Here is a 14,439-nt window from a genome sequence, read left to right on the forward strand (position 1 = left end):
CTGCAGGCTTCTTCAGAGGTGGCATTTGTAGCAGGTCCAGGTATTTAGTGAAGAAAGGGCAAGAGAAATCCTGTGGGGAGTCCTGGTCAGGTCGCTGGGGGCTGACAGAGGCTTTTGAGGCAGCCCGGGGTCTTTTCAGACCAGAGGGAGATGCTCTGCTATTCCTTCCCCCTCTTGGGCTATGGCCCCTGAATGGGCCTTTCTGAAGGACCAACGCTCTTGAGAGAACGGGGGTGGTGGTGAATGCTTGAAGCTCTGGGCCTTTACTCAATCCCATTGTCCCGGGAACAGTTCCCTCAAAGAGCCAGAAAATACAACCGCTAACCTGAGTTGGCTGAGGGAACACTTTAACACCAGGTTATTTGTCCTGACTAGCGGCTGGGGGGCTCAGGAGGATGAAGGACTAACAGAAGGGAAGGTGGGGCTATCTCCCTGTCTGGTTGTTTTGGTACCTCTGTGTATTAGCTCATAACCAAGTACCACAGACTGGGTGGCTTATTTCCAGATAAGCTAATTTCCAGTTTCCAACAGAAACTTATTTCCTCACAGTTCTGGAGGTTAGAGGTCTGAGATCAAGGTGTTGGCAGGGTTGGTTTCTTCTGAGGCCTCTCTCCTTGGCTTGTGGATGGCAGTCTTCTTCTGTGTCCTCACATGGTCTTCCCTCTGTGTCTGTGTGTGTCCTAATCTTTTCTTCTTCTAAGGACATCAGTCATATTGGATTAGGGCCCACCACAATGACCTCATTTCACCTTCATTTTCTCTTTAAAGATCCTGTCTCCAAATAGTCACATTCTGAGGTACTGGGGGTTAGAATTTGGGGAGACACAATCTACCCCACAACAGTCTATATCAGGAAGCTTTATTAGTTTTGTCATAGTGGTGGTTAGCTAGTGGAGACCTGTCTGACTCCCGAGAGGAGGTGCCACGGATTGGGCTCCTGTCCCCTAGGGACTTAAACAAATATTTACTTGAGTGGATGTGGGTTTTTATTGGATGGCCTGACTGGATGGTTTACCACCCACCTAGGACAATGAGCTCTTAGTACCTCCCCACTCTAGACCTGGCTGGGAACCTACTTGAGTGTCCTTGTGACTGAGGAGACCTGGCCCCAGTGTCAGCATCTTTCTTAGAGGCTGTCATGGGAGGTAGATTTCAATCCTTTAGCTAAAAGCCAGCACTACCCAAGCTTGTGACTATGCAACTACATTTAGCTTTTAAATGGAGGGAGGCATAAAAGGTAGGGCTTTTTTCCTTCAGAGAACACACTTGTATAGAATGCCAGTATTCAAGGAGGACAGAGCGAGAGGGTTTGGCAAAAGGTGTGGTAAATATACAGCATTATTACCATACCTCCCAGCCACACTCCTGGCAGACATTACTAATCAATCACAGCACCACTGAGCTAAGACTCCTCCTCCATTCCAAGCATTAACACTAAACTAGAATTGGCACTTTGGATAAAAATCATTTTGCTCTTTGGATCACTGTGGTGATAACTGAATGGTATCTCGTCCCTTCCTCATGCAGAACCACAGCAACTTCAAGCTGGAATAGGATTGTCAAAGCCATCATCCAAGTAGGATTGTGCCTGAGTTTGACATTTCTTCTGTGCCACTGCAGATCTCTTGGTCCCAACCCTCACAATTCCAAGTAGGTACAACCAGACTGTGCCTCACTCTGATTCTGTGTCCCTAAATCTCATTTCTTGCCCCAGAACCTCCTACCTACTGTAGCTTGAACTCCTTAAGGAATATTCCTGTCCTTACACATGCGCAACAGCAAAGTGTGGAAGAATTAATTTGTGTGGGGCCACACTTGACCCATGGGGGATAGAAGATAGTAGGAAAATGCTTCCCTCTTTCATCCCCAAGACAATTTTCAGGTGCATTTCATAAGGCTCCACAGAACGTTCTGGAAGAATTGAGCATTGGCCACCTTGATAGTGCATCCTTGTACTGGCTTTCCCTGCTTCCCTGTTCTACTACCCCGTCCTTCATTCCTATCCCCACATGAACTACCTGCACCAAGATATTTGTCTTAGACTCTGCATCCAGGTGGGGGAGCGATCCCTGGATTCCCCTCTCACCCCATCCCCCTTCTCTGTGCCTGGAGCGGGTGCCTGTGTCCACCCTGTGTCCCATCCTGCCTGACAGTCATTTCTCTCCTCAATCAACCACACTTATGTCTGCACAGTGCTTTGTAGATGACAAGGGACATTCCCAAGCTTGATCTCATTTTTGAGCTGCACAGTAATCTTCAGGGTGAGGCAAGGATGCCATTACTATCTCCGTCTAGACAAGGAGACTCAAGTTCAAGGTCCTGCTCAGGGTCATGCAGCTAGTAAATGGTCAAGTCTCAAGGCTAACCAGGCTAACTCCAGCCCAGTTCTTGCCCCACTGCGCCACAGCGGCCCCCCACCAGCCTCTCTCAAAGGCAGGCCTCACAGGAAGCGCCTCTGATCGCCAAGGTTTCAAGCCTTTCATGTCCTCAAACTTTGCTGTGCAGGAAACTGAAGAGCGCCCCTGTCAATGCCCTCTCTTCTTTGCAGAAGTAAACACGTCCTTGTCCTCCTCGGGGCCATGCTGTTCTTGGCGTCTTTCACCGCCACTGCTCTGCTCACACTGGATTATGACCTTCCGGTCGCAGCTCCGTCAGAAGCAAGGTAACCGCCGTTCCCAACCTGCCTGGCTCTGCCCCTCGCCTGCCCTCAGAATGGCCAGGACCTCCCAGGGAGGGCTGCTGAATGAATACCAGGCTGTTTGCACTGTGCGCGCCGGCTCGTGGAAAAACTGGGAGGGGAATGTTCGGTCTGGATGGGAAAGTTGATTGCACTTTGTATTTTTGTTTCTGAACTTCTGAACCTTTCAACTTGCGCTGGGGGGGTCTTCTCGCCACCGATATGCTTCTCGGAGGAAAGGAGCGCCCCCACGTGGCTGTATTGTGTTTCTCCTCTAGTGGCAAACTGCTGCTGGGAAGCTCTATTGTAGGATGGAGAGACTGAAACTGGAGGAAGTGGGGGTTACCTCTTCAAGGTCACATGGCCAGTAAGTGGCATAGGTGTGAGTTGAACCTAGGACCTTACCCGCTATGCTATTTTGCCTCCCCAGTGAGGTATGTATAACAATTCTTCCTTATAACCACCCTGTGTGCCACACAGGAAAAACTGGTATGATTACCTGCCAATCTATTCTCAGTACAGCAGTCAGAGTGATGCAAATGAAAATCAGATCATGGATGGGTTGGCCCCGTGGCTTAGCGGTTAAGTGCACGCGCTCCGCTGCTGGCGGCCGGGGTTCGGATCCCGGGCGTGCACCCACGCAACGCTTCTCCCGCATGCTGAGGCTGTGTCCCACATACAGCAATGAGAAGGATGTGCAACTATGACATACAACTACCTACTGGGGCTTTCGGGGAAAAAAAATAAATAAATAAAATTATTAAAAAAAAAAAAAGAAAATCAGATCATGTGAGTCAGCTGCTCAAATTCTGCCCATTGTTCTCACAATAGAAGCCCTGTCTGACCTCATGTGTCACTACCCTGCTTGCTGACTCTGGATCAGCCGCACCGGCTCCCTTACCCTGCACACCAAGCACGCCCTCTCCTCAGGGCCTTAGCATTTGCTGTTCCCTCACACTAGAATGCTTTTCCTTTAGAATCTAGAGCTTGGCAGGCCTTGCTCCTTCACTTCCTTCAGATGTCTGTGCAAATGTTGCTTTCTCAGAGCAGCCATTGCTGACATCCCAATAAAAAATAGCCCAGAACCATGCCTTGCACACAAGTACTTGATATGTATTTGTGAGTGGATGAAATGAATGAATGAATGAATGAATGAATGACTACACCGCAGGCCTTTTGACCAGGGGAGCATGATGCCTTCCCATCATGTCATTGGCCTCTGAGGGTATGGCCAGGTCACTGAGGAGGCGCTCACTCCTGTTGAGCCCAGCGGTTCTTAACTCTGGATGCACATGAGAGCCACCTGGGGAGACTTGAAATCTCACTGACGGTCCAGCACACACCATCTCGGACCAATTGAATCAGAATCCCTGGGGATGTGGCCCAAGTAACCAAATTTTATGAGAGCTTCTATGAAGAGGTTCACTTCTTTCAGAAAAGGTTCATTTCTGAGAACCACATTTTTAGAGTTATCCTGACACACCAGCCACCAGAAACAACTATTGAAACTGAACACAGTCATCATATTTCCTTGAGATCCAGGGTGGAGGGACCCAAGGGAATTTGGAATTTTAGCAAGCCAGCCGCGGCCTAAGGCAGGATCGTGCAGTCACTGTTTGTAGATCATTACTGAGGAAATGAACAAATGTACCCCAAATTTTCCTTTGGATTTGCTGATTGCCCCAATGGACATCTGAGGGATTCTCTTTTCCATGTCCAGATCAAACATAATCTTTTGCCTTATTTCCTTGTTTATTTCAGTGAAAATGCAACTACGTTGTATTTCTTGGAGTACTACACTAAGCCCTACTGCTGATTTGGGCCATTCCTCGTGGGCCTCTTTCTGAGCATTTTCATGCACCAAAACCACCAGGCAAACATTCTCAAGACCAAGGTAAGGTTTCCCCGTAACTGTAAGGGCTGGGTCTGCTTGGGACTGGAGTGGCCCATCTGGCTAGGCTCTTCCAAAGCTACAGAAGAGTCAGACTGCTGGGTGTGCTGTGGTGTGTTAGCAATGTCTCTCTGTGCTAAAGAATAAGGGGGACCTTATCTTCTTGCCAGAGCGTGATTCTCTGCTTTCCTCACTAAGCTCCCCTAAGAAAGCTCCAGACCTGGAACCCAGTGGGGTCCCACCCACTGGAGCCTCAGTATAGACCCAGGGAAACCACTGATGTGGGAAAACACACCCAGTGAGATTACAATGGCAAGACCCTCTTCTGGAAGGGCGTAGTTACTTGGGTTGGATTTTTAACAACACAAGCTCTTTGGTTTCTATAGCGAGGATTCTTGATCAGATTTGATGCTCCTATCTGGGAATCAGGATATGTGGTGTCTAGAGGGACAGAAGCTGTTACTTTGCCTTCGGAGTAGGCCTAGAGCACGCAACTCCTTCCCTGGCTCCTTTGTGGGCAATCATTCTGGTTCACCATCCAACCTCATTACTTAAGCAGGGTTCATCTTGGATGCCTCCCCATCATGGACCTCTCCTCCCCATCCAATCAGCCACCAAGCCCTGTTGATTGTTTCTCCCGCTGTCTTCTCTTAGCCTCTCCAACCAACCTTGTTGTAGCTCTTCTCACCTCTCACTGGAACTTTACTAGTTTTCTTGCCTCCAGTCTTGTCGAGCTCAAATCCACCCTCGGGGCAATCTATTTAATACACTACCTTGGCCTTAGCCTTGAACTGTGCAAAAGCTTTTCATGTGGCTTCCATTTACCCACAAGACTTCGAGGGCAGAACATGTCTTACTCACCTCTGAATCCCCAGCTCCCGGTTCTGAAATCCTGATGCACTGAAGGCACTCAATAAATGAATGAAGGATAATTTTCTTCTCAATGGAAGAAGGGCCGGGAATTTCCTTGCACTATTAGGGTACAATGCTGGCCCCAAATCCCCTCTGCTAGGCTCTACCTTTGTTTGCCTAGGTCTTGTGGGTACCTCTCCTAGATATTCCAGAGAAGAGGACTTGGTCCCTGGAAAATCTTGTGTTGCTCACGGCAGGAACAGGAGCTAGGGCTTAATTGGAAGGAATGGATATACAAGCGCTATGTGACTTTTTCTGTAGGTTGCAGTTATGATATTCCCCTGAAAATGCACAATGCAGTTGTACATTTAGTGGCAACAGAGTGCCATTAAAGATTTTGCTTTGGTGTCGTCCATGTTACATGGGTGCCTAGGAAGAAAATGGGTGCGAGCAAAGGGCAAAACCTAAGATGAAGACAGAGCATTTGGGAACCACTCTGAGGGCTGGGTCAGGACCAGGGAGCATGGAGCTAGAACACAAGTCAAGCTGAGCTGGAGAAATGGTGGAGAAAGGATGGGGAGACCAAATGCAAACCTTTAGAAGCCAGAAAATAAGGAAGAGTCTAAGCTAGAGGCAGCCGGGGCAAATGCCAGGTGCTAGGCATGAGATAAGGCAGTGTGCATTATGAGTAAAAGAGTGAAGGGGATCCTAGGCTAAAAGAGGGGGCTGGAGGACAGCCTCTGAGGAAATACCTTTCCTCCCCTGTAGGCAGAACCTAGAGCAGAAACCTGAGACCCAGGAAGGGGAGAGCTTCTCTTCAGAGACAAGATGGTGGAATGATAAGATGTTAGTTCAGGGCCGGCCCCATGGCTTAGCGGTTAAGTGTGCGCGCTCCGCTGCTGGCGGCCCGGGTTCGGATCCTGGGCACGCAGCGACGCACCACTTCTGCGGCCATGCTGAGGTTGCGTCCCACATACAGCAACTAGAAGGATGTGCAGCTATGACATACAACTATCTACTGGGGCTTTGGGGGGAAAATAAATAAATAAAATCTTAAAAAAAAAAAAAAAAAGATGCTAGTTCTGTTCACCGTAGGTGTCATCACAGCATCTTGAGAACTAGAAGAGAGAAGCAAGAGAGGTCCTTGGAAGAGAGGTCTGAGTCTAAAAAGGTCAAGTAAGGTGACATAAGATCTAAGATCTTGAACTGAGCCCAGAAATAGAATTTAACTCATGGGGCTTTTCTTTAAACTGAAAACTTCTCCATTCTCCCATTCCTTCCTCCATTTTGTGTCGCTGGCGACTAGGGTGCAGCCCAGGTAGGGGCTGTGGGCCCGGGGCCTTCACATTTGTGGAGGGGGCAGAACCAGTCAGGGAGCCTTATTTGGTTAAGGAACAGAATGGGAGGTTAAGAGCAGTGGGAGTAGGTTAGAGCATTATCTTTTCTTTTAACTTTCATTTAAAAATGATTTGTGACAACATGGATGGACATTGAGGGTATGATGCAAAGTGAAATAAGTCAGAGGGAGAAGGTCAAATACCGTATGATTTCCTTCATCAAGCAGTAGATAATAACAACAATAAACAAACACATAGGGACAGAGATTGGATTGGTGGTTACCAGAGCGGAAGAGGGGAGGGAGGAGGGTGAAAGGGATAATTCGGTATGTGTGTGTGGTGATGGGTTGTAATAAGTATTTTGGTGGTGAACATGATGTAATCTATGCAGAAATAGAAGTATAATGATGTACACCTGAAATTTATACGTTATAAACCAATGTTACTGCAATAAACAAAAAATTAAAAAATAAAAAATAAAAAAAATAAAAATGATTCGAGATTCACGGCAAGTTACAAAAATAGTATAGGAGGTCTTGTGTACCCTTGACCCAGGTTCCCCCACTGGTAACATGTTACATAACTATGGTACATTATCACAACCAAGAAATTGACATTGGCACAATCCATAGACCTGAGATCCACAGTTTTATGTGCACTCATTTGTGTGTGTGTATAGTTTTGTGTGTAGATTTGTGTAACCACTACCACAACTGAGGTACAGAACTCCCCTGTCACTACAAAGATCCCCCTTGTGCCACCTCTTTATGGTCACACACCCCACTGTCCCCCACCCCACCCTAACTCTAAACCCTTGTAACCACTAATCTGAACCTTTTTTAGTCAAATTTGGACACTGATTGAAGTTTACAAATAGACACCTAAAGTGACAGTAATAACACCAAAAAAGTAAGTTAGTGTAAAAGGAAGTAAATACACAGTGGCCCCAATGGGCTATGAGTGGTGCCTTTCCTTTCCCCGTAGGTGCAGGCTCTGCAGGGGTGGATTTGCTCCCTGTCTACCCTGTTCGCGGTGGTCGCTCTGGCGTACGCAGTGGACGACACCTCCGCCACCTCTTCAGCTGCCGCTGCTCTCTACCAGGCGCCCCACCGGACCCTGTGGGCGGCGGCCGTGGGCTGGGTGGTGTTTGCCTGTCAGGAAGGCTATGGAGGTACGACGCTCACGGGCTGGTCTGTTGAAGACGACAAATGTGAAAACACAGGGTACACAGAGGGGCTTTTATTTCCTGATGAATGACTGATATTGACTCAAAAACATCAATCTGTCTATGTCCTTGGGGAAAACATCCCACATATCTGTTTTAGATTTTTACATTGATTTATGTACAAATGCAGGTTCTGAGAGAAAAACGTGCAGCCTCTCCAATGAAGCTAGTTTGGAAGTTGGAAGAGAACTCAGGCAGGGTTCTTATGTAGTCAGAAGAAAAATCCCAGTGCCGGGGACAAGAGTCCTGGTCACACCCACCCTGGGCCTCGGGTTCCTCATCTGAGGGTGGAGACTGAATAGTTGCCAAATTCCCTAGCCCTTTGAAAACTGAGGAAACTGTTTCTGCTGAGCCCGGGCTTCAATGTTCAGGGGGTCAAGTAGAAAAAGGGCTTAAATGGGAAGAGAAGGTTCTTCTCCAGATTAGAAATGTTTATTCAAGTCACCTGCCTTTTTTTTTCCTTTCTTATTTGGCATGAGGTAGGAACTGGGTGCCTGAGGTGTCAGCAAATGACAGGAGAAAGGCTGGCAGGAATCATCCAGAAAGGTTCTGGCCTCACATGCCCAGAGGCCCCAGAGCAATGGAACTAGAGCCAGGTGGAGGCCTGACCGCTTTACACCCTAGGGAAGCAATCAGGATGATTTGCTTAAACCTTGACCTGTGAACACAAACGTGTTAGCCTCAGCAAAGCGGGTTGGAAATCATGGTTTAAGGAGGAAAATAACAAAGTGATCATAACAACTTGTGCTGACTGAGCACACACTCACGCCAGGACCTGTGGAGAACTTCCCCCATCTGATCCCAGGTAACCCGGCCACACCCCTGTAGGTAGAGCTATAATTAGCTGTGTTTCTCAAAGAGAAAACCGGTGCCTGGAGATGAAGCAACATGTGAAGGTCACAGCTGGTTAGTGGTTGAGCAAGAACGTGAACCCAGGGCCAAGTGCAAAGCCGAAAGCCTGCACTCCTCTTATCTGTGCCATTGCACCCCCCCAGATGTTTGATTATTCAAATTGTTCTGGAATTTTAGAGTCTCTGATGGTGAGCGATTTGTTCTTTAAAGAAATTAGAATTAAATTATAATTAAAATGAATTATTTTAATTATTATTTTCTTTTTTGGTGAGGAAGATTCGCTCTGAGCTAACATCTGTTGCCAATCGTCCTCTTTTTGCTTGAGGAAGATTCACCCAGAGCTAACATTTGTGCCAATCTTCCTCTATTTTTTTGTATGTGGGACACTGCCACAGCGTGGCTGGCGAGTGGAGTAGGTCCGTGCCTGGGATCCAAACCCAAGAACCTGGGCTGCTGAAGCGGAACGTGTGGAACTTTAACCACTTGGCCATGGGGTCAGGCCCAATTATTTTAATTTTAAAAGCATTCTCTTATATGGAGAAATGACGTTAAAGAAGAAATGGGCTGCATTCTCTCTGACTGATGTATGTGGATATGTGGGTGGCTGTTTGGATCACAGGACCACACCCTAACACTGCCCCCACCTGGTGATGAGGACCCTGAACTGTCAACAGAGCCTCAGAACATAAGCAACTACTCCCCCGGCCTGGCACAGGCAGCCTATGATGTGGTGGCAAACGTCACAGTATTCCTGTCTAAGGTGAAAAGTCCTGCGGCGTCAAGAATAACCAGCTAATGCACATCTTGATTAGAGAGGGGTGACTTAGGTTAAGTTAGAAGATTAAACAAATCTGCAGCGTTATTATTACAGTGGAGACAGTAAATGCTGTCAATCAGTGGTCTGAATACGGATGATACCTCTTAATCCAGGTGACGAACAAACCGTTCAGTTTATTCTTGAGCAATTTATCCTTCAAAGGTGTGACGTCATTGGCCAATCACAGTTACAGGTGCCAATGATGTTCTAGGTCTGTATCTCCAACACTATTTGTAAGATATCAAGGTTGATTAGTAGGTGAATCTAGGAGGTGACGGGTTAGATAAATGTTTAGAAAATATGTGTCCACCTGATGACCTTTAGAAAAGTATATGTATTAAAGAATATCTGAAGAAGTGTTTAATGGAGACTCCCAAGGTGAGAAGGGATCTTGATGGCTCAAATAGTCTTTTCCATCATCTTCAGTCAGTGCCAAAGAAGACCCAGCTGGTCTTGTTCTGTTCAAAGTCGTATTCCATTTAGTTGCCAGAGTCATTTTCTGACCATGTTACTCTTTTAGTTAAAACCTTTCAGTGGTGCCCTGTCACCTACAGCAATGGTCCTCAAACTTTAGTAACAGATGGGCCCATTCTAAAGGAATAAGAATTCTTTTGGATCCTTAGTATTGGCTTAAATTATTTTAATTCTCATTTTACCTAAACACGAACAAACATAAACCTAGATACAAATTTTTATGCTAATAGCACATATACTTAGCCAAAACAAATTTATAAAGTAACCATAAACTATAAAACCAATAAAATCTGAATTAACATTAATTTAATGTGATCAGTAGTTGGCTGGAACCAATTGTAGCTCACAACGTGAACACGGTGTTGTTTGCTGTAGGGCATGTTCTCTTGTGTTTGATTTACCTGTATGACACGGGCTCTTTGCTGACTTTTCCTACAACTGTTTTGTTCGTTCCACAGTCTTGGTTCATCTTATCATTGGGCATTCACTTGGGGGCAAATACATCTTTTGTCTATGAGTCCATCTCTGTATATTCACTCGATTCCATAAAATACTGAATGCTTGCTCTATGCCAAGCACTGTTCTAGATGCAGGGGATATAGCAATAGACAAGAAAAAAATTCCTCTCTTTTAGGAGATTACAATGGGGTAGGAGAAGTGGAGAGACCAGGAGACTCTAGTAGGCTGAATAATGCTCCCCAGAGATGCAAGGTACTAATCCCTGGGACCCTGTAGAGGTGGTTAAGTCAAGGATCTTGAGATGGAGAGATTATCTTGGATTATCTGGGTGGTGGGCCTTAAATGCAATCATGTGTATCCTTATAAGAGGTGGGCAGAGGGAGATCTGACGGCACACGGAGGAGACAACAATATGAAGATAGAGTAGAGAGAGATTTGAAAATGCTGGCATTGATTGGAGTGATGTGGCCACAAATCAAGGGATGCTGGAAGCTACCAGAAGCTAAAGAGGAATGGGTTCTCCCCTGGAGCCACCAGAGAGAATGTGACCCTGCCAACACTTCGATTTTGGCCAGTGATACTGATTTTGGACTTCTGGTCTCCAGAATGATGAGAGAATCAATATCTGTTGTTTCAAGCCACCATGTAGGTATAACTTGTTAGAGCAGCCAGAGGAAAGGAATCCAGAGCCATATTAAGTATATTTATAATATGATTGCAGATGCAGATACATACAGTGAGTAAAAATAAAGCAGGGGTCAGAGGGTAACTGGAGAAGGGGAGCATTTGCAAATGTGTGGTACGAAGGGAGAGGTCTCTGGACGGGAATGAGCTTAGTGAGTGGGAGGACTAGCAAGAAGGCCAGTGAGAGAGGAGTCAAGGGTCAAGGGGAGAGAGATGGGAATGTGGACAGAGAGGAGGGAAGCAGCCAGGTCATGCAGGGCCTTCAAGGGCATGGGGAAGAATTTGATTTTATTCTAAATGCCGTGTGACATAATCTGATTTGTGACTTTAAAAGATTACTCTGGATGTTGCATGGGGACTATAGGGTGGCAAGAATGAATGCAGAGAAACCCATAGATCCATTTGGAAGCTACCGTAGAGGTCCACGGAAGAGGAGATGGAGGATTCGATGAGAGTGTTAGCAGAGGAGGTGGTGAGAAATGATCTGATTTGAGATATATTTTTAAGATAAATTGACAGCACTCTGTGGAGTTCGAGAGAAAGAAAGGAGTCTGGGATGGGTTCGAAGATTTCATCCTGAGCAACTGAGCAAACAGTGATACACTACTGAACACTTGAGATGAGGCTGTGCAAAGGAGAAACAAAAGTCTTTTCTTCATTTTTTTGTGGCTTGAAACAATAGAAATTGATTCTCTAAGTTCTGGAGGCTAGAAATCCAAAATCAAGGTGTTGGCAAGGTCCTTCTGGAAGCTCTGAGAGGGAATCTGTTCCATCCTCTCTCCTAGCTCCTGGTGGCTGTCGGAAGCCTTGGTGCTCCTTGGCTCGTAGGTGCATCACTCCAGTCTCTGCCTCCATCTCTACACGGCCCTTTCCCTTGTGTCTCTCCTTGTGTTTGTGTCTCCTTTTCTGTCTCTTATAAGGACACTTGTCTTTGGATTTAGGGCCTCCCCTAATCCAGGATGACCTCATCTCGAGTTCTTTTCCTTAATTACATCTGCAAAGACCCTTATTCCAAATAATTATTCCACATTCTGAGGTTCCAGGGGGCCATACCTTTTGGGAGACCATCATTCAACCCACTACACATAGCAATAAGTCCTATTCAGAGAGGGATTTCTCACTGTATTTAATTTTAATTAATTAAGTAAACAGCCACAGTGGCTAGCGGCTATCCCATGGGAGAGTACAGTTCTAGAAGATACACCACGTTACAGAATATTTGTCCTGAAAGGGACCTAGAAGTTAATCAAATGTAAGGCCCTCAATACCAGATGGAGAGTCTGAGGCCCGCGATGTGAACCGCCTCATCTGTCCCAAGGCCCGGCAGCCCACGTGGCTGCATCTTGAACCAGATCCCAGGTTAGTGAAACGACTTCGCACCTTGTTTTATTTGTGGAATGTTTTGTGCTCTGGAGTTGAAACCACACTAAGGAAGTAAACTGACTGTAAACTCAACATTAGCATCTCTCCTTTTTTCATCTGCAATGGGAAGGTTTCTTTTTTTTTTTTTTTGACGCATTCTCTTAAAAATTATAATGAATAAAGACCTTCTTAAAAGAAGTTCACAGACTTAGGTGCAGAATGCAGAGGAATTGGTGATGACACGGTGTCTTCACAGGCCCAGAGAGGGGCTTGCGGCTCCATGAGTTGGTGCCCGTTCCCTCCAGCTCTGGTAAACCGGCTGCTTTCTTGCACCATCTGGAGTTTCCTGGGCAGCATCAGTTACGCTTGCTGTTTGGGGCAGCCCTTCCTCATGGTCCTCTACAACGGCCCTCAGGAAACGCTGCTTCACTACACCGACACCAACACGGCGAGGCAGCCCGCTCTCAGCTCTGTGGCCGCACCACGTTTTGTTCTCCTCTGGAGCAACAAAGCAACCTACTGTTTTTGTTAGAAGCCGGTTTTGTTTCTTTTTTTAATTAAGAACCTATTGTTCTTTGTTTTATTTGAGGGAGGGCTTCAGCACAGGATAATATCTTTATTTATTTTGTTTTTAATGTTTAGAGCTGTTTGTCTTACAGATCCTTTTCACACAGCCAGGATGGTACATTTTTTTTTTTTTTTGTGAGGAAGATCAGCCCTGAGCTAACATCCGTGCTAATCCTCCTCTTTTTGCTGAGGAAGACCGGCTCTGAGCTAACGTCTATTGCCAATCCTCCTCCTTTTTCTCCCCAAAGCCCCAGGAGATAGTTGTACGTCATAGTTGCACATCCTTCTAGGTGCTGTATGTGGGACGCGGCCTCAACATGGCCGGACAAGCCGTGCGTCGGTGTGCGCCCGGGATCCGAACCCGGGCCGCCAGTAGTGGAGCGCACGCACTTAGTTGCTAAGCCACGGGGACGGCCCAGGATGGTACATTTTAAGATCTAAACACAATAGGAAGCTTGTAGTAAGATTGTGGCCACTATGCCCCTCTTTCTCTCCAGTTCTATCTTTTCTCTGGACACTGCTTGCTGACCGTCATCACTGGGCTGGCCCTGAGGCTGTTCATTGAGAAACCATGTCAGGACCTGAAGGCATGCCTTCTGGGATGATGCCTGCAGGGCCATGAACGGTCAGGTAAAGCCCCAAAGAGTGGATGGCCCTTCATTGGTGGTGATGAGACAAAGCAGGGGTGGCCTCATTTGTGTAACAAATGCCTGTGTTCCTGAAAAGGGGTGTGAATCTGATTTTATGAATGTTTAAGATAGACAAGTTCTCTGTGTTTACTATGTAAAAGAGTTCTTCGATAATCTTCTTAGTAGCATAATAATCACCCTCTGATATACCTTCTCAGGAAAAAAATAAGATATTTTTGGTCTCATCCTGTATTTATTTTCTATATCAATGGTCATAGGAACACATCAAATGTAGTGAATTTAATGTAATTTGGGTGATAATGTTCACTTTTCTCATTAAAAATCACAGTATGTAGTTTTCCACATCGTAATTGTTTCTCTGTTATTATGATACCTTTGTAGATTTGTAACTTTATCTTGGACTCTCAGGATGGTATGACCCACTAGCGTGCACAATTCATGGGTTTGTCATTCCAAGCCTTCCAAACATTATCTTTTCTACAAAGTGGTCCCTCCTATGAGATGAATTGTATCCCCTGAAAAAGATATGAAGTCCTAATCCACTAGTATCCTAGGATGTGACCTTATTTGACCTTATTTGGGGATGGGTTCT

At 46.1% G+C, this 14,439-nt stretch overlaps 1 protein-coding gene across 1 annotated transcript in view; it reads left to right on the forward strand.

The window, feature by feature from the left end:
- The window catches only part of LOC101408104 (O-acyltransferase like protein-like), a 68,997-nt gene extending 55,077 nt beyond the window's left edge, over positions 1 to 13,920 (forward strand). Inside the window, 6 exon segments of the mRNA XM_087438829.1 lie at positions 2,549 to 2,662; positions 4,439 to 4,571; positions 7,742 to 7,928; positions 12,936 to 13,078; positions 13,695 to 13,797; positions 13,800 to 13,920. Coding sequence (XP_087294955.1) covers positions 2,549 to 2,662; positions 4,439 to 4,571; positions 7,742 to 7,928; positions 12,936 to 13,078; positions 13,695 to 13,797; positions 13,800 to 13,819 — 700 coding nt within the window. The 3' untranslated portion in view covers positions 13,820 to 13,920.
- Positions 13,921 to 14,439: the final 519 nt, after the last annotated feature.

Source organism: Ceratotherium simum, chromosome 14, assembly GCF_057802395.1.
Source record: "Ceratotherium simum simum isolate JZ-2026a chromosome 14, ASM5780239v1, whole genome shotgun sequence".
Lineage (NCBI taxonomy): Eukaryota > Metazoa > Chordata > Mammalia > Perissodactyla > Rhinocerotidae > Ceratotherium > Ceratotherium simum.